At 34.5% G+C, this 26,065-nt stretch overlaps 2 protein-coding genes and 2 pseudogenes across 3 annotated transcripts; all 4 read left to right on the forward strand.

The window, feature by feature from the left end:
• The first annotated feature begins 4,586 nt into the window (after positions 1-4,586).
• LOC7477034 (uncharacterized) lies at positions 4,587-11,256 on the forward strand. 2 transcript variants are annotated; one of them, XM_024610897.2, is made up of 9 exons: positions 4,587-5,031; positions 5,665-6,405; positions 6,966-8,050; positions 8,561-8,822; positions 8,920-9,126; positions 9,588-9,761; positions 10,236-10,430; positions 10,552-10,665; positions 10,785-11,256. In XM_024610897.2, exons 2-9 carry the CDS (start codon positions 6,265-6,267, stop codon positions 11,112-11,114), a joined length of 2,508 nt encoding a protein of 835 aa, XP_024466665.2. In that variant the 5' UTR covers positions 4,587-5,031; positions 5,665-6,264; the 3' UTR covers positions 11,115-11,256. The 2 variants fall into 2 exon arrangements, with proteins under 2 accessions (XP_024466665.2, XP_024466664.2); XM_024610896.2 differs by lacking the exon at positions 4,587-5,031 and having other exon boundaries at positions 6,125-6,405; positions 6,969-8,050.
• Positions 11,257-14,649: 3,393 nt separating this feature from the next.
• Positions 14,650-16,195, forward strand: LOC7460025 (uncharacterized; annotated as a pseudogene).
• On the forward strand, positions 16,119-19,194 carry LOC18102434 (AAA-ATPase At3g50940-like; annotated as a pseudogene).
• A 1,710-nt stretch (positions 19,195-20,904) lies between these two features.
• LOC112328791 (uncharacterized) lies at positions 20,905-23,928 on the forward strand. The gene is made up of 2 exons (XM_024609495.2): positions 20,905-20,993; positions 22,375-23,928. Exon 2 carries the CDS (start codon positions 22,378-22,380, stop codon positions 23,425-23,427), a length of 1,050 nt encoding a protein of 349 aa, XP_024465263.2. The 5' UTR covers positions 20,905-20,993; positions 22,375-22,377; the 3' UTR covers positions 23,428-23,928.
• Positions 23,929-26,065: the final 2,137 nt, after the last annotated feature.

A 26,065-nucleotide genomic window follows, 5' to 3' on the forward strand; every position in this document is an offset into this window, starting at 1 on the left:
ATTATTAATTGAAAGAGAAAATAAAAATAATGATATTTGACTAATATAATGGACCTTTATCATCCTTAAAGATTAATTTACGAGGAGGGTTGATTGTTGTATAGTTTTTTTATAAATTAATATTAAATAAAAGTTGATTTGGTAGTTAAAAAGGGATGTTATATTTTTTTATTCAGAATTTAAAATTAATATGAAAAAAAGTTATTTTATTATTTTTTTAATATATTAACCGATTTAGAGTTTTTTTTTTAAATCGTTTGAAAATGTATGTATTTTTTATTATTATTAACATGGGTGTCTGGATCAGTTTGCGTGTATCTCGACTAATCTCACGGGCCTGAAGTTAACGAGCATGTAAGCCTCCAGTGGTCATCATATTAGCAACCATAGAGCTCGAACATGAGACCACAAGAAGAGCAAAATTCTTAATCCCAAACTCTTATCACTAGACACTTACTAGATGGTATAATTTTGATAAATATGCATGTTGGCTCTCAAAACTATGAATTTATTTCTCTACTAGTAATATTCATTTTTTGAGAGACTTGCAAATTAATTCCTCGATTAATTATTTTGTATTTATTTTTGTTTGAGATAATCATAAAATCAAACGGTTGTGATTTGTGACATTTTTTTCAATGCATGTACTGCAATATTCAAATATAAATACTGTAATCGGAAAACAGAGATGATCCTTTTTTTTAGTTTCTTAAAATATAATGTAAAATACGCGTAGAGTTAAAAGAAATGTGGTATGTTCTAAAAAAAAACTGGACGTAGCAGTAAAATACGCATAGAGTTAAAAGAAACTGACTGTAGCAGTAAAATACGCATACAGTTAAAATAGAAAGTAAAACCCTTTTTTAATTAAATAAATAAATTAAAACCTGCTCTGTTTCCTAAGAGTTGAAAATGTCTATTCTATTAAACCCAAGAATGTATCTCAGCACATGGAAGTTCTATTCACGAGACCGCCCTTTGGCATTGTGACAAGATTCAGGCATAGAAAACTTGACAGGTATGGACAGGATATTTTTTAATTATTAAATTAGTGAGATATTACATTATATTTTAACTATTTATGCTACAGTAATAAAAACCCGAGATTAAAGAGTTTCTTCTTCGTATGGTTTCAGGTTAAAATCATGTAGTTGCTAATGTGATAGTCATTGGAAGCTTACATGGTCGTTAACTTCAGGATTCATGAGATTAGTCGAGGTATACGCAAACTGATCTGAACACCTATATTAATTAAAAAAATTACATATATTAAGATAGTGATATATTAAATAATAAAATTGATATGAATTGTTTTTATAGTGATGTTGACGCGAATCTTGTTTACTTTCAAGCAGTTTTCCAGTAGAGTTCTTAATTGTCTTGAAATACTGAAATTGTTGTTGACATGTTAATATTTATTTTCAAGTGGAGTTTCAAATAATTTTTCAATTCCTTTCTGAATTGTTACAACTTATTTTCAAGCAAAGTTCTGAATTGTTTTTAAAATCATTGATTACCTAATCTTGTTCGTTTCAACTAGAGTTTTCAGATGATTTTTAAAATTAATTATCGAATTGTTTATGCTTGTTTAAAGTAATTTATTTGTGAACTTAATTGTTTTAAATGTCGTTGACTTGCTCTTGCTTGTTTCAAGGTTTTTTTTTTTAAATGATTTCTTGAATCTTTATCATACGTCATGTATATTTTACAAATAACTCTTGACTGGTATGTGTTCTATTTTGATGTACAGATTATTGGGAGACGGGTTTAAATTGTTGTGATTTTTTCTTTTTATTTTATTTCAAAATCAATTGTTTAAGGTGACCTTCAAATTATTTCTCTTACAATTTGTTCATATCCATTAACACTTAACACTATGATGGATTATAATAGTAATTCATAATTTTATTTTTTTCATTTTAATCCCTTTTTTCTCTTTGATTATTGATTTTTTTTTAATTTAATACTTATATAATATATTTATGAGGATTTAAAGTTGATAATTTTTTTTATATATAGTTATTGCAATATCAAAAAAATATCTCAGCATTAAGTTGATATCAAAAAAATATACTAGCATCGCGGTATGGTCTATTTTTAAAAAAATTTAGTTAAATAAAAATGATTTTGAAAAAAACTAGGTTATTAAATTTTGTGGAGTCTATGACCCGGTTTGCGAATTTGACTAGGTAACCTTGGTTGCTCCAGTTTGCAGGTTTAACAAGGTTCTTTTTTTTTAATTGAACTCGATTATGTGATAATCTATTTTTTATCATATAATTAAAAAAATAATTTTGAAAAAAAATGTTATTGAATTTTAGAAAGTCTAGGAACCTATTGACAGGTATAGCGAGTTTAACTTTTTTTTTTTATAAATTCAATTTTTTTGATTTATCATTTGATATTTTGACTGATTGATAATTGATTTTCATAATTTGTTTTGTTTTGCTTTCTTTGAGGTTATTATAGTCTTAAAAAAAAGTTTTTGTGTTGGTTTGATGTTCTATTTTTGTTATTATATAGTTAAATACACAACAGTTTAGAAAAAAATAATTATTAATCCCAATAAAATCTGTTACCTAGTTTGCGGGTTTGACGTATTGACTCGGATTACCTAATTCACGGGTGTAGTGGGTTTACCCATCAAACCTGATATTTTTTTTAGTTTATGGTCCTTTAATTTTTTTAATTTCACTTTTATTCAATATTGGATTGGTCTAGAAATGAAATTCATGGTTTATTTTTTATACTCTATATAGAATTATCACAATCTCAAATAAATATTTTTTTTTTAGGGTTGATACAAGCATCTAGTGTTATCATAAAATTAAATAAAAATAATTTACAAAAACAACAAATTTATTAAACTTATTGAACTTCATGATCCAGGTCGCAGAGTGACCGACATCAATACAATCTAACATTGTCTCAATATAAAAAAATAAAATTACAATCTTAATTTTTTTAAAAGTTATGATATATTTTTACTGGTAATTAAAGTTGTCTTTGAACTTAATAAATTGAACAATTCACTTTGAATTAGCTCCTATGTAATTTAACTCAAAACTCGAGTTAGATAAGAAATCGGGTTAACAGGTTTCAAAATTGATCTGCTTTATTAAATTTAATAATGTTGACAAAAAAAAAAACTGCATTCTCTTAATATTATTTTTAAATTTAGAAAAAGAATAATCCGACTTGAAGTGCAGGTGAATATACTAGCATATACTATATGAAAAGCTACATTAGAGCCGAGAGAAATGGCTGACTAATGATGATATTATGAATGTTTCCATGTTTCAGTTCTATTTGGTTTGAGACTTCGACATGTGTTCATAAGACCATAATTTTTAGATCTGGCCTGGTGGCTGGTCTGGTTAAAGGTTCGGGTTCCGGGTTTTGATCGGGTCAATTTTTTTTTTTAAAAAAATTTAAAACGATATCGTTTCAAGTAAAAAAAAAAACAAAAGTCAACGGGTTGTAATCGGGTTTTTGACCGGATTGCCAGGTCAACCCGCCAGGTCATATCGGATTTTTTCTTCCTTTATTTTTCTTCAACCTAGCCTGATTTCAATCATGGGTCGGCCGAGTTCCGGATCAACCCGCGGAGCCGGGCTGAATTTTAAAACTATGAATCAGACATAAACTTGAATGTGAAATTGACCCTAACATCAAAAAATAAAAAAAAAACTCGTTTACTTATATGTTTAATTCTTTATTTGTGCCATCAAGTTTCGAGGCCACCAATTTTCCATGGATAGTGGATCGGTTTCCTTCATTTTTCTTTCTCCTCTTCTTGCTACCTCTTTCCACCGAACATTAAACATCCTAGATAATTCAGCATAAATAGAAGATAATGTTAGGTGATTGTTATTCTTTTCCGAACAATTAATCATTTATACTTGATTTCTGAACAGATAAGTTATTTTTATTCTTTAATTATCTTATTTTCAGGCAAAGACTTTTCTATATTTTCTTTCTCAAAGCTCGTCTGCTTCTACAGCCTCCGGTGTAAAGCATATATAATGCAGGCCCCGAGCATGTTAGATTTTGCTGCCACATCATGCTTTAAAAAAAAACTAATTTTTTTTTTAAAAAAATCACTTTAATATTTTTTTAATTGTTTTAATATATTGATATTATAAATAAATTAAAAAAAAATTATTTTAAAAAATAATCATTACCTAATCCTACCTATAACAGAATATTTTCTATGATACAATGATGACAACCTATAGTTTACAGCAGGTGAAAATTTTATTGAAGAATGCCATGCTTGGTCGGTACAAAGTACAAACAGCAGCTCTGAACTTGTAATAATTATTTTTTAAAATATTTTTTATTTAAAAATATATTAAAATAATATATTTTTTATTTTTATTTTTGTTATTAATATATTAAAATATCTAAAAATATATAAAAATTAATTAATAAAAAATTAAATTTAGACAAATATCTGTTTGAACGGCACACCTGAAAGAAAAGAAAAAAAAAAAGAGGGTACTTAGCTTAATTAGTACAAAGCGATTGGCCCAACAAAAGAAGAAAAGATAAGCTGAGTTGACTAATGGATGACGCGGTTCGCTCCTGGTTAAACCAGGCATGGTTGTTTTTTTTGGGCAGTTGCTTGGACATGCTCCTTTCCTGATTGTGCGACCTTTGCTTTCTTAAAGGTTTCGGTATCTTCACACAGGAGAATTTTCACATTTGACTCACCAACTAAAACCTAAACTCATAAATATCTCACAAACAAACAACATTCTTAGCTTTCACCAGCAACTACTACAACTGTCTTTGTGTTTCTTGATTCCTCTGCACCCAACAACCTCTTTGTTCAGCTTCATGTACTGCAAGGAAGGTACTCTAGCACTACCTTGTGCGCCGAATAATGCCCATCTTGTTACATAACTCTGGTCTTAACTACTTTGGTTCTTGTTTACTGATTGCATTGTCTTGATTGATCGTGCTTTGGCTATCTTTTATCTGGATCTGATGATGACGATGACGATGACAATGATTTAAATATGACTAGTAAGTATTACTTTAATGTCATGATGAAGTGTGTGGTTGTCTTTTTGTGCTCTTCTTGTCTTGGATTCTCTCTGTTCTGATGCTCGCCTACCATTCAACGGATTCTAGTAATATTTATTTGTTTTCATCTTGATTTATTTTTTCATTTTTCTCTAACTTGTGTTGAAAATATTGCATTTTCTTTAATCAATTCTCTTCTCAAGGGTTGGAGTACTGTTCTTGTTTTCCTACCCTCTGGCTCTCTCTCTCTTGAAATGAACTGGGAGATTTTTCTTCATTAATTGGCTTTTATTATTGTTATTATTTGTGGAGGCCCTCTTCGGGGATATGGAGTATCTATTATAATTTTGAGTGCATGAATATGGTGGGTCACATAGTCTCAAATTAACCTGCAATGTTGAGACCTGCCCACGTTCTCTATGCCGTTCTTTCTTCGTTTCCCATATAAGCTCAATACACCATTTTCTTTCTATTTTTGTTATTTCAAATTCACCCGCATGCATTACATGATTATTTGAAATTGGATTTTGTTTTTCTCTTTTTTTTGTGTGTGCTCTTGTTTTGAGTATGTTTGCTGAATTCTGGGTGTTTTTGTGTTGGCTTGTAATTGCATAAGGTTTGATCAATGTACAGGTATGTAATTGATTAGACCCGTTAAGAGAAAAACACGTATTCTTCATAAAAAAATGGTTCTTGGGCTTAGATCAAAGAACAGAAAAGGTTCTTCAGTGCAGCTTGATTACCTCATTCTTGTACAAGAAATCAAGCCTTGGCCCCCATCACAGTCTCTCAAATCTGCTCAATCCTTGTTGCTTCAATGGGAAAATGGTGATCAGAGTTCTGGTTCCTTCACTTCTAATGTTGGAGATGGGAGAGTTGAATTCAGTGAGTCTTTTAGGCTTTCAGCTACTTTATGCAAGGAGGTATCCAGAAAAGGCACTGCCCGAGACAGTTTCCTGAAGAACTACCTGGAGTTTAACTTGTATGAATCTCGAAAGGACAAGGCAATGAAAGGTCAACTCTTGGGATCTGCAGTCATAAACCTTGCAGATTATGGAATCATCATGGATGCTGTAACCATAAATGCCCCAATTCATTTCAAGAAGTCTTCTAGGAGCATGGTGCCGGCAGTTCTTTATGTAAGTATTCAACCATTTGATAGAGATAGGTCCAGCTTGTCAAAACAAGTGTCACTAGACAAGGATGGAAGTGAAACTGTTTCAGAAGTGACAAATGAAGGGAATGATGATGAAGTTGAGATTGCCTCATTTACTGACGACGACGACGACGAACGACGGTTCCTCACATTCATCACTACCCGTTTCCTCTTCTGAATTGGAGTCTAGAAGAGGTTCACCAGGTCAATCTGACAAGGTACTCTTTAATTTCTTTATTCTTTGATTCATCTCTATTTAATTTCTTTACAATACTTAAAGTTATGGATACGTGACTGAAAATTAAGATCTTTCGTTTAGCGGGATAAAACTAGAATGGATTTGGAACTCTAATTTATCGATTGCCATTAAATCCCATTTTTTAAATTCATAATATATTATACGAAGGTGGATTTGGTGTATGATAGTGCATAATGTCGCAGGATCCATATGCCAACTAGTTTGGTGTATTATACCACCAAACTATGACCAAGCTCCATGTGCATTCCCATTCCAGTGGGCATATCCTCATTTTCTACTTGTTGAAGATAGCTTTGTAGCATTGAATGGATTCAATTTCAATTAATCATCTTTATTCGCAGCTTTTGGTGATATTAATCAATTTATAGTTCATTCTATACATGTATTTTCACGTTATCCATATTTGTGAAGTGTATTTCCTGTCATCATGTTTATCACATATTGCTGGCATTGATATTTGCCAGCATGAAGCTTTGCCATTTCCTTGTAAACTTAATTACCAGTTGCCTTAAATTGCAGAAGGGATCAGGAACAGCAAACATTGGCACAAGAAGGATTGACGGGGAGCCTGCATTGCTCTCAGGTGTAGCGCCTTCAAACCTAGAAGCGAAATCAGCAGCTCAAGAATTCAAACATCTGAACGGAGGCTTGGGAGAGTTTCAAACTAAACAAGATGCTGATAGAAAACCCTGGAGACATGAAATAAATGGACTAGAGAATGCTACAACTGATAATTTAAAAGATGATCTTATGGATGTGAAAGAGAAAAGGGAGCTGGATGACAAGGGACAGGGTACAGTTATTTTAGAGTTAAAGAAACCTGCTCTAGAGGAAAAGTTTCCCGGTAAATTACCTGAAGATGCATCAAAAAAGCAAGCCAAATTAAGGAGCAATACTCTTGCACTCAACAGAACAGCAATTGGAGTGCAGGGTACCACCCGTAGAGATAAACTGAAGCATCTGAAGTCTGTTCAATTACAGTTTAACTCAGCTGAGGGCGAGGATCCCTTCATCAATAGCCAATTCATAGAGAAGGCAAAGAAGATTAATATTTCTGAAAATGTTAATAAAGGTGCCAAGGGCTATCCTCGCAGTGAAAGAGAAAAATCAACAAAAGGGTCTTATGACAACCAAGGTGAATCAAATTCTGAAGTTGAAATACTCAAGGAAGAGTTAAGCAGAGCTGCTGCCAAGGATGGCCTTGCTGAGCAAGGAAATTCTAAAATAAAGTTCCAGTTGATGGAGAAGGAAAAGGAAATTGATCTTCCTGAAAATGTTAATAAAGTTGACATGAGTTATGAACAAAGTAAAAGGGAAGAAGAAACAAAAGGCAACTTTTCAGGAAACAAAGTTGAACTGGAGTCTAAAGTTGAAATGCTTGAGGAAGAATTGATGGAAGCTGCAGCTGTTGAGGTTGGCCTTTACTCAGTTGTTGCTGAGCATGGGAGTTCTATAAATAAGGTCCTAGCTCCAGCAAGGCGCCTTTCAAGGTTCTATCTTTATGCTTGCGAGGCAGGGTCCTGGGCCAAGAGGGCAAATGCAGCTAGAGCTATCATCTCAGGATTAATTTTGGTTTCTAAAGCATGTGGAAATGATGTTCCAAGGTAATGTCTCCTTCCACAAACCTAGCAAATTAATTTCAACTGATTTTAGTTAACAATAACCATTATGGATGGAAATGATGTTCCAAGGTAACGTCTCCTTCCACAGACCTAGCAAATTAATTTCAACTGATTTTAGTTGACAATAACCATTATGGATGGAAATGTTCCAAGGTAACGTCTCCTTCCACAAACCTAGCAAATTAATTTCAACTGATTTTAGTTGACAATAACCATTATGGATGGAAATGTTTATCATGGTTTACAAAATCGATAGTAGATTCACCAATAACTAGTGACACCAAAACCAGTGATATGTGTCTTTACAGTGATGGAAATGATTCAATAATATCACGGGATAACTTAATTTCACCATGGAATGGGTTCCATTTAGGAAACTTTCTTCTTTCCGCTTGATAAATTATTCATCATTTTCCTAAATATTCCCTGGATTTATCAAAAGCTTTATGTTCATTTCGACATTATGTTGAAAATTCCATCTCCTATAATCAGGTTAACTTTCTGGTTGTCAAATTCGATTGTGCTAAGAGCAATTGTAAGCCAAGCTGTTGAGAAGTTGCAACTTGCTTCAGTACCATCCAGCATTAATAATGGAGGTCCAAAGGGCAGGCAGGAGTCGACTCTAACTGAAGGAGAGAAAACTAATAAAACAGAAAGTCTCGATGAATGGGCAGAACCTCAACCATATATAGCAGCATTAGAGAAGGTTGAAGCTTGGATCTTCTCCCGAATTGTTGAGTCAGTTTGGTGGCAGGTCTCTACTTCTTCATTGCTGAGCAATTGAGGTCCTTGATCATGAGGATTTAGTGTAGCTGAATGTGCTTATATTGGTTTTTGATTATGCATTTCAGACTCTGACGCCACATATGCAATCCACAGCTGTAAAGAGCTCAAACTCCAGGAAGACCCATGCTAAGAGGCATGGATTGGGTGATCAAGAACAGGGGAATTTTGCTATTGATTTATGGAAGAAGGCTTTCAGGGATGCATGTGAAAGGCTTTGTCCTGTTCGAGCTGGGGGTCATGAATGTGGTTGCTTGCCTGTGCTGTCAAGATTGGTATGTTATACTTAAAATGGTGATCTTCTTAATTCATATTAGAGTAAAACTCCTTGAATAATTCGTTGTTGTTTTCCAAGTGGAATTGAATTTTCTGTCTTCATGCATTTCAAGGGATATAATCTATGTCAAATTGTGTTGACAATCATAAATCCATCGTATTATTTGCATGATGCTTGGTTTAGTCCCATCAACAACATATTCTGGTCCAAATGATTTTAGTTAATGAAATAACAAGTACCCAGGTATATAAATTATATAATATATGGTAGTACCATTGTTTCATTTCTTATAACTATTAGTGCTCCAATTCACGAGGTGTGAATGCAATCTGCAGCAAGATACCTACCTTGAAATGTTTTTAACATCGCTGAAGAACAATCCAAATCCTTGAATTAAACGAACTTTGCTACATAATTTTAGAACCATAGAAATGTGACAGTTGCAGTTCTGTTTTCTAGGTGATGGAACAGTTGGTGAGTAGATTAGATGTGGCCATGTTCAATGCTATACTTCGTGAATCAGCTGAAGAGATGCCGACAGATCCTGTTTCCGACCCGATCAGTGATCCTAAGGTTCTTCCAATCCCAGCTGGAAATTCAAGCTTCGGGGCTGGTGCACAATTGAAAAATGCTGTGAGTAATAGACGCTTGTTGCCTCAGGCTGCATGCAGTCATTGAAATTGATTTGTGCAATATTATCACGTGGTCAGTGTGTGCAACACTAGTAACCTATTTTCCTACAAAAAGCTTTATTCACAGAATTCACCACTGAGAAAATATTCAAAAGAATCTAACTCTGGATAATTGATCTTTCCGGGTATCCATTGGACTGTTCATTGGGTAGTACTCTGTTTGCGTGCTTCTTCAATCGGAAAAGTATCTGGCACTTAGTAGTAGCTACTGAAAGCATGTAAGAAATCTGCTAAAGTTTGTGATAAATATATGCTTCTTTCCAATGCAGGATCAGTTCTTTAAGTTGGCGCTATATACTTGCAAATTAGTTTTCTGGATGCTTATTGTTTAACACCATGAATCACATCAACTGTATTAGTTTATTTTTCTCTGTCATGATGGAAGGATCTTGCTTTCTTGTCTTCATGTCACCAGGTTGGAAATTGGTCCAGATGGCTCACGGATTTATTTGGTATTGATGATAGTGACTCTTCAGAAGAGAAGGATGAACTTTGTAGCATCAGGCGTGTAAGTGAGACATCCTTCAAGGCTTTCCAACTTCTGAATGCTTTGAGTGATCTCATGATGCTTCCATTTGAAATGCTTGCAGATAGGTCCACTAGAAAAGAGGTAAATCCTAAATATTTTGAGTGATAAGTTGTCCCTGCTGGATCCCTCCCCTCTTGTTAGATTTTTTCTTCTCTATAAATGACATTCTCCATTTTCGTTGTTTAAATTTGATTTTCTGAAGGTATGCCCTTCATTTGATGCTCCGATGATCAAGAGGGTTCTTAACAATTTTGTCCCAGATGAATTCAACCCTGACCCAATCCCAGAGACCATTTTTGAGGCCCTGGATTCTGAGGTTATTCCATCCCCAAGAAGCCTTTGCTTTTTCGAAAACAAAAAAAGACATTGCTTTCCCATTTCTTAAATATGCAATAAACTCACTCAATATTTTTTTTGGGCTTCATATTGATATAGGATTTTGCTGAGGCTGGGGAGGAGTCTATCACAAACTTTCCATGTATTGCTGTTCCCACAATCTATTCTCCACCTCCTGCAGCGTCTCTAACAAACATTATAGGAGAGGTGGGAAGCCAAACTCTGCAGAGGAGTGGATCAGCAATGCTTAGAAAGTCGTACACTAGTGATGATGAGCTTGATGAGTTGGATTCACCTATGACTTCTATCATTGAAAACTCCAAGGTTTTTCCCTCTTCGACAGCATGGAATTGGATGCAGAAGGGAAAGGCGGGCCGGAAAGTTGTTAGATATCAACTCCTCCGGGAAGTATGGAAGGATGGTGAATAGTCTCCCTCAATTCTCTCATATGCATATGGTGTATACACGCATGAAACTTGAGCGGGTTGGTTAAGTTAACTAACGTCAGTGAATTTTGTATGGTGATTCCATTAGAGCATGCAATAATAAATTTTCCAGTAATCACTTGCAAGTCTGAGTTCCGAGCCAATCACATCTCTACATGATCTAAACCTGAAATCTCAAAAGTTGGAAGTCTAAAGACAACTTTATTTATGAACAAAAACAAAAACTAATCTAAGATTATTCTGAGAAAAAATAATGATGGAAGATATTAATCAAAGATTTAACCAGCAAGAAACTTTAATATGAAAACAAGAAACTAGCTTGATGAAGTTTAAGGGAAGGAGATTAATGAATGTGGTGATTATTTATTTATTTATTTATTTTTGAGATACTCTTTTAGGAAGAGTTCAAGGAGGGCTTTAAGAGGGGTAAAAACAACAGTTCACAAGTGCAAATATCTAACCAGTTCATCTAATTTTCTCCATTTCATTTTTTCTTAATAAAATTTTAGCCAGGTTAATCAGGAGCAACTGCAGCTTGCGATTGCATCGAATTTTTGTATGTAAGATTCACATCGACTGGCTTCAAGTTCATCAAGGAATAAGATAATTTCTAGTACCAAAGAGGAATCTAAAGACCAGAAAGTACATCCCCTATTGTGAGAATGGCATGCAAACCATTTCTTCATCTTTTCTTGGACCTGCCAAGAATCCCCAAAGAAATATTCCCATTAGCATAACAGTTCGTAACTTAACAGAGATTAGTAAAATTTGAACTTCACAAAGTTGAGGAAAATCCAGCGAAGTACAGAAATGCAGAACATTTATCAGATTTGCATCTCACAGTTCTTCAACAGCTTTATACGGCATGAGAAGCAAAATTAGAGGCAAAATGTAGTCTTCTATATTGACAAATCAGGTAATCCAGTCTCTACAAGAACAAGTGTTCGATTCCCAATAAGCCTTGCATGCCAAATTTGACGACAAATTAATCTATGCTAAACAAAGATCCCAACAAAGCTCAAATTTATTGGCACAGAAGTTGAACCTTTTTCTTCAAAAAACTTAATCGCTAGATGCTCAACATCCTTCGAAAATATATCCTCACAAGCACACACATCAGTCATCGTAAAACTCTTAAGGAGAATGCTGATGAAGTGTGTGCATTCTGAAAGAAATGAAAGTAATAGGAAGGAAGCAAGAGATCTTACTGCTTGGGTGGCGCACCACCTATCACACTGGGCGGTGCATCATAGTGCCCGTAACCATGATAATCTTGATTCTCATTACCATAATCTTGACCGTATTCAGCTATAATTTTAAGGCTACCGGAACTTTTATCTCTCATGTATACAGTGTTTGGCATCCTAGAAAAGAAAAAAATGTATGACATCGATATTCCTTTAAGTAACATGGGCTAACTAAAAGTAAGAAATTAAAATTAAAATCAAAACAGAGCCAAAAAAATAAAATTGTTTGGCGTTGAGAATTCACTGTGTCTTTGAGGATTATTTAAGATGGTGTAAGATACTATTTTTTAAAGTGTTTTTTATTTGAAAATGTATTAAAATATTATTTTTTTTATTTTTTATTTTTTATTTTTTATTTTTTATTTTTTATTTTTAATATCAGCACATCAAAATAATCTAAAAACACTAAAAGAATTAATCTAAAGCAATTTTTTTTATATTTTGACGAAAAACAGGTTCAACCTCAATTTCAAACAGACACTACACAAATCACTGTGCACCATAATAGTTAAGTATCAATTTACACAAATCACTATGCACCATAATAGTTAATTATCATTTTCCCCTTCCAACAAAAACAATTAATGAGCTTGCTATTAGGTGTAATATAATCTTTTTCATAGAAGCCACTAATCATTATAAGATTGATAAGAGATAATTCAGTCTTTTTATCTTTTAAATATACAATGTAAAGATTATAATACCTTTAAAAACAAATTTTTAAAATGTTGATGGGGACAATTCAATAATTTTAATCTCTTATATGCTTAGTGTAAATACTATATCATCTTTACAAGTAAATATTATTAAAAGGTTGATAAGGGGCAATTCGATTTTTTAACATTTTAAAAGCATATCTTAAAGACAATATTACCTTTAAAAACAAAATTCATCAAGCTTGCATTCATGGTTTTTTTTATATTTTTAAAATGAATTTTTAGTTATTAATAAGTTGACTGGAAAGAGAATTATCTTTTGACAAATATAAATATTATTTATAAAACAAAGTTATTGGTGTGTGCTGTTTCATTCCACGTCCAAACTTTTTTTTCTATGATTGTGTTGGAAGCGTCTCAGTTCTCACTATTATTTTTCTGTTGGTGTTGCACATATATACGATAAAATAATGATTGAGATTCAGTAAACTTTTTTCTTTTCGTTTCTCTTTTCTTTGTTAAAATATAAATATGTCGTTTTTTTTTAATACAATTTGCTATCTATTTTGTTTTTTTATTGATTTTTTTAATTTCATTTAAATTTTTTTATTTTATTACTATTTATTTATCTCTAAGCTCATCAGCTGGTTCTTTCTCGAGGCTTTCGCTTGGAGATGGTTTCCCAGCCCTAAGGCAAGCACCATGAACCAGGGACCGGAACAAACATCTTCCACCTCCTGGCATGCCTGCACAGATCAAACATATATATATATAACGCATCAATCTGGTACATAGCAAGATAAAAGATGGTGTATAAATACATGCCAGTTATTTTACATTGGCCACTGCATCAGTTGTTATTGTAAGTTGTCTTTCATGTCATCTTCACGAGTGATCAAATGCCAAAAAAAATCCCCTTTTCATAGATCTGCGCCTTCCTTTACACAGTCAGATACAGAATTATCTCCGGTGACAATGTACATGGGGAACTTTTCTTGGAATTGTGGGGTGTGATAGCAAGAATCTTTCTTCTTCTTGGGTTCTTTTGCAGCACGATCGATCACAGTGGCCATGCTTAATATCTGTTGATGCTTCGCGAGGGAATGATACTGTAGTTTAGTTCCTCTTTTTCCCAGGATACGTAAAGTTTATTTGTGTAGTCGTATCATAAGCATTGCTAAAATTGTGTCCGGTTAGTATTTTAAAAAAGAGAATAAATATAAAAAAATATATATTTGGTTAAAGAGAATTTTGTATTTTCAAAATAGGAACGATAAAAATACATTTTTTTTTTTGTTTTTGTCCCAAAACAGTAAGTAAATAACAGCTTAAATTAATTAAAAAAATAATTCAAAGGTGTTTCTAATTTCTAGGCCTAAAATACGAAACTCCAAGAACTGTCAAACGATATATTCTCCCTCTAAAATAGATGACAACTGTTCAGTATCTGGCCCCGCTAATAGACGGATCTCATTTCCAGCGTTCTCTTCCTCAGCGTCACTTTATTCTTTGGTAATAGTTCGTTCTATACGTTAGTTTTTCTCTTCTTCTTATTTTTGTTTTAACTTGAATTAGTTAACGGTATCTTAATAACTGTTAATTTCAATTCTTTTTTCATTCTTATATTTCAATTCATAAAGATTTAGGAAATGATTAAATGTGCTTTTGAGATTATTAATTATATGGGAAATATTCTTGTTAAATTTGTTTTCTGATTTCCCATGTCAAATTATTTAACATAAATTGTTTTCTGTTTTTTCTTCCATTTCCTGCAAAATGTTGGAGTGTCTGATGGGTTCTTTCAAGGGGAATATTTCATTTTGAGCCTAAAAAATGGGAAACCAAACCTTTGACATGTTTGGATTGAATTTCTCAGGAATCAACAGAGAAGGAACCTGCAGAATGAGTGCTAGGCGTCGTCCGCTGCATACATGTGGAGTTTCTTTCATGGAAATCGCTCGCAAAGCTTACACAGAAACCCAAGAATTCATTGGGCCGTTAGGTCTAGTGACAAAGAAGATAATCAGGTTAGCTCCATTTGCTTCCCTTCTTGTCTATGTGCTGCAGTATGAGTACCTCTTCTTGGCAATCCTCTCTTTTGTGGATGATCATATAATATTAGCCCTTGAAAGAAAGGTTGAGGCTATTTTCCCACCATCGAAATATGTGTTCAACATGGTTGACAAGCTCGTCCAAATCGTAGAAACCCTTCCAGCAAAATTTGATTTTGCTGTTAACAAGTTACCCATTATTTTCCACCAAATTCCAATTCTAGATTGGGCACTGTCATGTGCTATCTCATGGCTGAACTTTTGGCTATCTATCCTAACTCATTGGGGATCAGGAACCACTCACGAAAAGGAGATTATGGTCGATATAAACTGTAACGACTGCTGTATTGAACAAACAAATGTTCAAGAAGCAGATAATAACTTAGTAGAGTTCCAAAATGAAACAAAGGGATGTTTCGGTCCTATGTCTGCTACATCAGGCTCGGAAACTGAGGCAAGTAGTCCGAATGCTAAGAGATGCACATACAAGGACGCACTGGAGAAAGTTGTGAAATCCACATATAAGGATGCACTAGAGAAGGGGACAAGTGAAAGCACACAGAGCACAGAGGGGAGCCCAAAGCAGATGATCCGATCCACTGTTAGCAGTGAAGCAACTAGTCCTAAAGGTGAGAAAAATGAGAGCACGAAAGAGAAAGAATGCATTGCTGACGAGGAGACAGAAGAAGCCAGTGCTAGCAAGGAAGAAACTGGAGAAGGAGGGGATCATACTACGGTCATGGAAGATGATCCAGTCAGTTTACCTACAAATAAGACGCCAGAATGCATCAACAAGGGAGATCCTATTTTAGCGCTTTTCGAGTCTGCTTGGCACATATAAAACCTGGAGAAAACGGCAACGAAAACTGCTGCTAAACGTTCTACTTCATACCAATGCTAAAGGAAGCTTATGTGATGTTCTACTTGATCCAAGTGACTAAGAAAAGGGGGAATCTCTATATCTTGGTCTGACATTGTTGAAGAGTCAGCATTGAAGTAAGTTCATGCTGCATATATTTTTGTTGTTTGTAGGTTCTGCCCCAATATTTTTGTTCTAGGCGATCGTACAAGCTGCATTACATTTTTGTACATGATTATTTGGGGACAAGTTCACGGTATATTTGAGTGCAGAACTTGGGGCACTGATCCTTGCTTTGTACTTGGGTTTTGGCTCTGTTGAAATGAGTGGTGTTTCTGGGAATCCATCCTGAAAATTCTAATGATGACTGCAAGTACTTCTAACAAAAAGTAGACGGTGATAATCTCAGAAACAATATGAAAATCTATAGAACATTTCTCCTGTGAATCTACAGATACGTCACATTCCTTGATCTCATGGAGAACACCTCTTCCTACTATGCAGCTAATTATCTGAAGTTCAGTTTGTCTTTTCATGTCCTTTTTTCCCTCTTCTCTTTTCCTTTTTGAAGATTAGAGATATCTCATGGAACCAATTTAACAGGACAAATCTTCGAGCCCTATAACTACTTACTATGGATTGTTCTTATAATTTTTTTTTAATGGTGATGGTCATCTGGAAGAAGATCATGGTTCTGTGCTAGTTCGTGAGCCACTTTATAGTCAACAGAGTTGGATTTACATCCAGGGCAATGCTGCCTCCTCTCAACGCACGCCCCCTGGAAAGAAAAAAAATAATAGATGGTTGTTTGGGTTGAAGCCCCAACAACCAGACTTTTGCTAATCATTGAAGTCAGAACGTAGCACCGACACAATCCATGCGCACAGTTTTTATTTATTTATTTATTGATACTTTCTCTATAAATATACATTTTTATGCACGGTTGGCATTATTTTTTATAGCCAACGATTTACAGTTCAAACATTAATAGCTTCTTATGCAATCAGACATTTCTTTTCTTGACCAATGATCACCAAGTAAACTTAACTAGTCATATTTTGTCATACCTAACATTATTCTACACTTATATTTTCTCTATATTATATTATTCAAATATATATCATTAAATTATTTTATGTTGAATAATAAATAGAACTTGGGAAAAAATAATTGAAATACAATAATAGAGTATGAATATTTAATTTTTTTATTTAATAGATGATAAATAAGATATGGTTACAGTAGAAACTTTACTAATAGTTATTCTTTGCCATCTCTGGTAAAGTTAATGGCAAGACTATGGAATGGTCCAAGTCATTGACCCAGACAGGTCATCTACTCTTGAAAGAATTGCTCGAGAAGATTGCATCAGGTGGCTTCAACTAGAAGCTATTTTCACTATTTTTTGCTCCATAAAAAACCATGCAGAGAAATCTTCGTCCATCCCAAATCACCAGCTTGCATACAAATCTTTCATGTCAAACATGTTTTCTCTACCAGCCATGCCTTCAACAACATCAGTTTTATCAACTTACACCACCTTTGCAGCATCCGCAATGCTTCTCCGGTCTGTACTCAATGAAGTTCAGACCATGACTAGCCAATTAATCCCCCAAAAACTGCAACATAAATTTTCATAAAGTCTCGGACACCTTTTCGGAAGTATCTCTTCTCAATTGACTCTCGTCATCAATGAATACAATGGTCACTCCATCAATGAAATGTACCAGGCTTCTGAGGTCTACTTGAGCACAAGAATCACTCCCTCTGTCGGACAGCTCAAGGTTTCCAAGGATCCAGGGGACAAAAGCCTTTCAGTCACAATCAACAAGGGCCAACAGGTTATTGACAGATTCGAGGGAATGGAGCTAGCTTGGGAATTCGCATGTACTGAAACCCAACAAACGGTTGTTGATGTTAAAAGCTGATCCCAGTCATCAGGAAAAACAGAACATAGATCAATTCTGCTTTGCTTCCACAAGAATAACAAGGAGAAGGTGTTGAACACTTTTCTTCCATGTGTACTAGAAAGATCCAAAGTATAAAAAATGAAAAAAAAGTGCTCAAGCTGCAATCACTTGGAAATTACCGGGGTGTCAACCTTTACCATCCGTCCACTTTCGACACGTTGGCAATGGATCCTGTACTCAAGAAGGAGATAATGGATGACCTGGACAGATTTGTGAAGCGAAAGGATTTCTACCTAAAAGTAGGAAAACCATGGAAACGTGGGTACTTGTTGTATGGCCCTCCTGGAACAGGCAAGTCGAGCTTGATAGCAGCCATGGCTAACTACCTGAAGTTTGACATCTATGACCTGGAACTTGCAAGTTTGCATGGCAATTCAGATCTGAGGAAATTGCTAACCAGGACAACAAATCGATCTATACTTGTAATTGAGGACATCGATTGTAGTATTGAGTTGCAGTACGACAAAATGGAGGGTACAACCAGGGTAAGAGCCAGGTGAGTTCATTATGTTTGCTTCTCTTCTGTACTAAAATTATACAGGATATTGTTTGTGGTCCTCTAATTAAGATTTTTTTTTCTTCTCTTGTAGAAGTTAACTTTGTCTGGACTGCTTAACTTCATTGATGGTTTATGGTCAAGCTGTGGAGATGAGAGGATAATTGTGTTCACAACCAACTACAAGGACAAACTAGATCCTGCACTGCTGAGACCAGGCAGGATGGACATGCACATACACATGTCGTACTGCACTCCTTGTGGACTCAAGATTCTTGCTTCTAACTACCTCAACGTTAAAGAACATAGCCTTTTCAGTGAGATTGATGAGTTGATTATGGAAGTGGAAGTCACTCCAGCAGAGGTTGCAGAAGAGCTCATGAAGAATGAAGATGTTGATACTACGCTTACAGGGCTCATTGGATTTCTAGAAAGCAAAAAGGTAATGAAACGCAAACATCCTGATGTTGAAAAACAAAAGGAAGTGGATGAAAATCAGAAAGAAAATGGCAACAAAAACGAAAGCCTGGATATGGAGGACAAATGTGAGAAGAAGAAAGCCGAGCCAAGTAGGAGGAAGAGAGCAAGGAAACCAAAAGGAAGAACTTGAATTGTCATATATGTGCGCGCGCGCGCGCTCTCTTTTAATACTGTAGAAGTTAAGGTTGATTTAAAAGCTGTCAGTCTGGTACTGTTGTATCCAAAATTCTCAAGTATATCAACAAGTACTTATAGCACAAATAATTAATCTTAGTTTTGGTATCCTAGATTTTACACGAGTGAATTTAGACATTGTTGAAATAAGCTAGTATTTGTAGGAATTGATGATGAAAAGTGGCTGAGTTGATAAAGTGGATGGTTAGGGCGTATGTTTTTTATGTGGTTTTCGGTTTGACTTTCTTTACCTGCTATTACTGAATGTAGAGATCTAGTTTGGTACATGCAAGCTCGCCCGATACATTTTACTTCTATCTAAAAATAGCATGTGGAATGACACCAAAACTGAGTACATGGTAAAGTGAAGAAAAAAAATGAAAATTTAAGCAGCATTTCAAGGGAAATAACATATACACGTTGCCTTCATAGTCATGATGACCATATCCCAGCAACACAGTTTTCCAACATCTCCTATTTTCTGATATAAAAATTGGTAGCTGTTGGGAAATGGTGTTGCTAGGATACGGTCACCGTGACTCATGAGAAACCAATGAAGGCAGACATGTATATGTTCTTTCCCTTGAAAAGCTGCTTAAATTTGTGAGTCTTTTCGTTGTGGTTTTTGTCAGCTTCCTCAGGACATATTTTCACCTTTCTACGATCAGCCATGACTTCACTACTGGGCAAGTAGCCAACGAAATAGCATTTACATTTAGTACAGGAACACGTTCCAATTGATAATCCTACACTGCCTGTTCTTAATTAATACCGACCTCTTAACAGTAAACGCTGAAGTTCAATAAACAAACCCCATCTATCACAGCATTTTTGTGACATAGAATGGATCAACTTCCATAATACCGACCTCTTAACAGTAAACGCTGAAGTTTAATAAACAAACCCCATCTATCACAGCATTTTTGTGACATAGAATGGATCAACTTCCATGGAATTGAAGGACGTGGTACGTATCAGAAGTTCCAGAAGAATTGCAATAGCATGCGATGGGCCAAGTTGTTGACAAGACGTTCACCTACTCTGTAAGAAATATTGCTCGAGAAGATTGCCCCTCCATTCTACCACGCATTTGACCAGGTTAATGCAATCCTTCAACCATCGCTGACCCGTGACTGGAAACATATACCATAAAGCTTCATGTTTTTATGTCACCAGTCCACACTGTAATTGACCTGTGGCTTAAGATTTTCTGCAGAAGCTTTCTGATATTGGTCAGAGGCCTGTACAAGTTATATTCCCAATTCTTTCCTCTCACAATGGCAGCACAGTGAGCAAATCAAATAGAGAAAGCTCACTCACTCCAAAACCATCACTTTGGTGACAAATCCTTCGTGTCAAACATTTTTTCTGAACCAACTATGCCTTCAACAACATCAGTTTTATTAACACACACCGCCTTTGCAGCATCAGTAATGTTTATCCGAACTGTGCTCAAAGAAGTCCAGACCATGACCCACAATTTAATACTTCCCCATAAACTCCAAGGGATCGCAATATACTTGGAGGCTTTCTTGGAGATGATTTGTCTCTGTTGACTCTCATCACCAACGAATGCAATTGACTCGTCCGCAATGAAATCTACCAGGCCTCTAAAGTCTACTTAATCACTAGAATCAACAGAGCAATCAGGCAGCTTAATGTTTCCAAAGATCCAGGGGACAAAGTATGTAATATTTTGCAAAGAAAACGAAAGGTTTTAGTAAGGACATGGCAACAATACCCTTGCAAGAGTAAGTTTTAGGCATAAATGATTGAAGGATACTTTGGTAATTTGCCTAACAATTGGAAAATATAAATAAGAAGAGGAAAAAAAAAAAACAAGAAGATCAGATTTGAAGAGAGAAAACCGAGAGTAAAGAAGAAGAAGAAGAGAAAAGGGAAGAGAATTGAAGAAAATAAGTTTATAAGGTAAGATTTATGCTTTGATGTGTATAATTATTGGTATTAAGATTTTGAATTTGTTAAGATTTAGGGTTTTGGAGTTTATGTTCTAGGTTAGATTGATGAGTTGATTGAAATATTATGAATTAATTGTTATGAGTAATGGTTTAATTGTTTGTTTTTTAGATGATTTTGTTAAGAATAACGATTTTGAGATTAATGGGATTAATTGATGTATTGGTGTAAGAAATTGTGAAAAACCCCTTGCTGGAAATGCTGGACAGAAGTGTCTTGAGGTTGAAGATGGCAGAATTTCAGTTTGGTCCCCTATTTGTGAAAATTACAGTTTAGTCCTCAAACTTTGAAAGAAATTGCAAATTGGTCCCTGATGCATAATTCGAGATTCTGGACAGCATTGAGGATGAATTATGGGTAAAATTTCAGTATAGTTATGAATTTATGATATTTTCAGTTTGGTCCTCCAAATTTGATAAAATTACAATTTGGCCCCTAAAAATCTTTGAAAATTCCAGATTGATCCCTAGCAGTAATTTTAGTTTTTCAGATGGGTCTTGAATAATATTTGAGGTTTTTTGGGTAAACTATTATCAAATTTTATAATTTGTTTTCTTTTGAATTATAATTTTGGAAACCGTTTGATTTTTAGGCTTTTGAAAAAAAAATCAATTGGGTTCCTAAACGTATTGGGTTATAAATTAAATCCTAAGTTAAGTGTATTAAATTAACTTTACATTCTTTTTTAGTTTGTTTTGAGTATTTTTTTATTCAGATTTCTTTCAATTGTTATATTAACTCGCATGTGTATATTAAATGTTATCTATTCACTGAGTTGTAACTCATCCTCTCATTATTTATCTTTTTTAGGCTTATAGCTTTGTTAACAAATTATTTTTGTTGGACTTTCAGAACCTGCTTTTTTTTATTGTAATTAGTATTTTTCCTTCATGTCTAGTTAGTGCTCCACAAATTACTAAAATTGTATTAAGACAATCAACTTATTTTATGAAATTAATTATGTTATCAATGTTGCGTAGAACTTTGTTTTGATTATTATAAAGAAAAAAGTTAGTATGTTTGTCTAGGTTTGCATAGATAAGAAAACCTAGAAAGAGGACCTATCTATATGCCAGTCATGTATTTGAGGATCAGGTCGTGACAAACTTGGTATCGGAGCCTTAGGCTAAAGAAACAGTAGCACACTTAATTTCATAATATTTGGCTCATTAGGATCTATATCATCTTATCCATTTTCTTTGAAATTTTGAATTCTTATCAAGCATGTTTTCTTCGACTCTTTAAACTTTATAATAGATATGTTTTCCTATAATTCTATGATAATTATCATGTTATAGTTTTATCATAATTTAAGTGCTTTAATTTCTTATAGGAAATGTTGAGAAATAGACAAATAGCTGGTACTGGTAGAGTAGGTGACGATCAAGATGATGTCACTATTGTGCAGTTGAGGACTACAAGGCAGAGAAGGAGGGGCGGTGCACCCGCACCTCGACATGTTGAGGAGATACATCCACCAGTAAAGGAGGAATCTCGAGAGTTAAAAGTGGAAAATATTATTGGTGAAACAGGTATAGGGGTAGCTAACCCTGAGTTTGTTACAGAATTTCAGCAGCTTAGTAAGGCTATGCGGACTTGGATGGAGTTTAGTATGGAAAGAGATCGGAGAAGGGATAGAGATGTACCATCATCATCCCACATTGTTCAGGGAGTCAATGTTTCGTTGAATGACTTTATGAAGTTAGCACCTCCTACCTTTACTGGAATGGATATCTCAGAGGATCCTCAGAGGTTCCTAGATGATATATGGCGACGGTGTGAAGCTTTGGGGTGTACAGACCATCGAGCTGTGAATCTAGCATCATTCAGGTTAGAGGGCGATATGGCCATCTCTTGGTTTGAGTCTAGAAAGAGAGAGAGGTCAACGGAGGCTCAGTGGACATGGAAGGAGTTTAGCACTATGTTCTTGGATAGATTTCTTCCTCAGAGTGTTAGGGATGCTCAACTCTATGAGTTTGAGAGGCTATCTCAGGGGAACATGACAGTGGATGAGTATGATCTAAAGTTTACTCAGCTATCAAGGTATGCTGTACATCTTCTACCTACTGAGGAGTGGAGGGTGAAGAGGTTCATTCGAGGACTCAAATCCTCGATGTATATGGTGATGGTGTCTCAGGTGTTTCCATCTTACTCCTCAGCTGTTGATAAGGCCAGGTTGATTGAGGCACGAGAATTAGAGGACATGGTTGCAGGTCAATCTAAGAGGTCCAGGGAAGAAGGTCAAGCTTTTAGACAGCAGGGACCGAATACAAGTCCTTCTAGGGAACGAAGTAGTCATCAGGACTCATGGGTTCCGAGGAGGTTTAGACGGATATCTTCAACCAGTGGCTTAAGCAGTCAGAGTGGTGGTAGAGGTGCTCAGTAGTCAATGTTCAGATCAGACTGCACCTTGTAGCTTTTTTGTTCCATCTGGAGATGGTTTTTCATGTCAGCATTGTGAAGAAAGCCATACTAGTGTAGAGTGTTAAAGAAGGACTGGGGCTTGTTTTGGTTATGGCCAGATAGGTCATAAGATTCGAGAATGTCTCAGGAGACAGCCGTCAGCTTTAGGAGCATTTGCTTCAATTCAACCTCTTATTCAAGTACTATAAATGGGACAATTTGTGGCTCATGGTGGAAGAGGTTTTGGTGGTCGAGGTTAGAGAGGCTGAGGTGCAGGTGATAGAGGCTAAATATAATAGGGTCAAGAGTATGCCAAAGTCTTTTCATTGACTCAGTAGGATGCTCAGGCATCCAACATGGTTGTTTCAGTTATCTTCATGTTTGCTCTTTTAAAGCAAAAGTTTTATTTGGCACGGGTGCAAGTCATTCGTTTATGTTCCTGTATTTTGCCATGATATTAAATAGGCAACCAATTCTATTAGAATCCCCTATCTCAAGATGAATGACGCAGAAAATAGGTACAGTGTTACCTAGCATATATGGTGGATGTAGAGAAGGAAATTTCTCAGTTAGACTAAGTCCCTATAGTTAGAGAGTTCATCGATGACTTTCCCGATGACTTACCTGGATTGCCTTCATATAGGGAGATTGAGTTTTGCGTTGATTTGGTTATGGGTACTAAACCAATATCAATGGCACCATATAGAATGGTGCCAGCAAAGTTGAGGGAGCTAAAGGAACAATTGCAAGATTTGTTGGACAAAGAGTTTATTCAGTCGAGTGTGTATTTTTTGGGAGCCCCGGTGTTGTTTGTCAAGAAGAAGGATAGGTCATTGAGATTGTGTAAAGTTTACAGACAAGTGAATCGGGTGATAGTTTAGAGTAGATACCAATTTCCTCACATAGATTATTTGTTTGAACAATTATACGGATCTCGATTCTTTTCTAAGATCGATCTTTGATCTAGGTATCATCAGTTGAGGATAAGGAAGGAAGGCATTCCAAGGACAGCCTTTAGAACTCAGTATGGTCATTGTGAGTTGTTAGTGATGTCTGTCAAGTTTCAAGTACAAAACTTTTTATAAAGTGGAGAGATTGTAATATTTTGAAAAGAAAAGGAAAGGATTTAATAGGGAAATGATAACAATACCCTTGAAAGAGTAAGTTTTAGGTATAAATGATTGGAGGATACTTTGGTAATTTTCCTAACAATTGGTAAATATAAATAGAAAAAAGAAAAAAAAAACAAGAAGAATCAAATTTGAAGAGAGAAAACCGAGAGTAAAAAAGAAGAATAAGAGAAAAGGGAAAAGAATTGGAGAAAATAAGTTTATATGGTAAGATTTATGCTTTGATGTGTATAATTATTGGTATTAATTAAGATTTTAAATTTGTTAAGATTTAGAGTTTTGAAGTTTATGTTTTGAGTTAGATTGATGAGTTGATTGAAATGTTATGAATTAATTGTTATGGGTAATGGTTTAATTGGTTGGTTTTTAGATGATTTTGTTAAGAATAATGATTTTGAAATTAATTGATGTATTGGGTGTATGAAATTATGAAAAAACCCTTGCTGGACATACTAGATAGAAGTGTCTTGAAGTTGAGGATGGTGAAATTTCAATGTGGTCCTCTTATTTTTGAAAATTACAGTTTAGTTCTCAAACTTTGAAAGGAATTGCAAATGGACCCTTGGAGCATAATTAGAGATTCTGGATATAATTAAAAATGAATTATGAGTAAGATTTCAGTATAGTTATGAATTTATGATATTTTCAGTTTGGTCTTCTAAATTTGACAAAATTACAATTGTTGGGAAGAGTAATTTTAGTTTTTCAAATGGGTCATGAATAGTAATTGAGGTTTTTTTGTTGAAATATTATCAAATTTTATATTTTTTTTCTTTTGAATTAGAATTTCAGAAACCATTTGATTTATGGGTTTTTGAAAAAAGAACCGATTTGATTCCTAAACATATAGGGTTATCAGTTAGACACTAAATTAAATATATTAAATTGATTTTACGTTCATTTTGAGTTCCTTTTGATTATTTTTTTATTCAGATTTATTTTGGTTGTCATATTATCTCTTATGTATATATTGAACGTTATTTATTCACTGAATTGTTGAACTCACCCTCTCGTTATTTATCTTTATCAGGTTTATAGCTCTGTTAGCAAGTTGTTTTTGTTAGACTTTCATAATCTTTTTTTTTTTTATGGTAATTAGTACTTTTTTATTATTCTTAGTTAGTGCTGCACACAATACTGAAATTATATTAAAACAATCAACTTATATTATGAAATTAATTATGTTATCAATATTGTGTGGAACTCTGTTTTGATTATTACAAAAAATTTATATGTTTCTCTAAGTTTACATAAATAAAGAAACATGAAGATAACAAAACATGAAAGATATTATCTATATGCCGGTCGTAGATTCAAAGATCTGCGGTCACAAAATAACAATCAGAAAGGGTCAGCAGATTACTAACACGTTTAAAGGAATCAAACTTGTTTGGGAGTTTGTATGTACTGAAACTGTTGTTGATAATGGAAGTGGAAGCCGCTCCTGTAGAGGTTGCAGAAGAACCCGTGAAGCTTTTGATACTGCAGTCA

Source organism: Populus trichocarpa, chromosome 10, assembly GCF_000002775.5.
Source record: "Populus trichocarpa isolate Nisqually-1 chromosome 10, P.trichocarpa_v4.1, whole genome shotgun sequence".
NCBI classification, from domain to species: Eukaryota; Viridiplantae; Streptophyta; class Magnoliopsida; order Malpighiales; family Salicaceae; genus Populus; species Populus trichocarpa.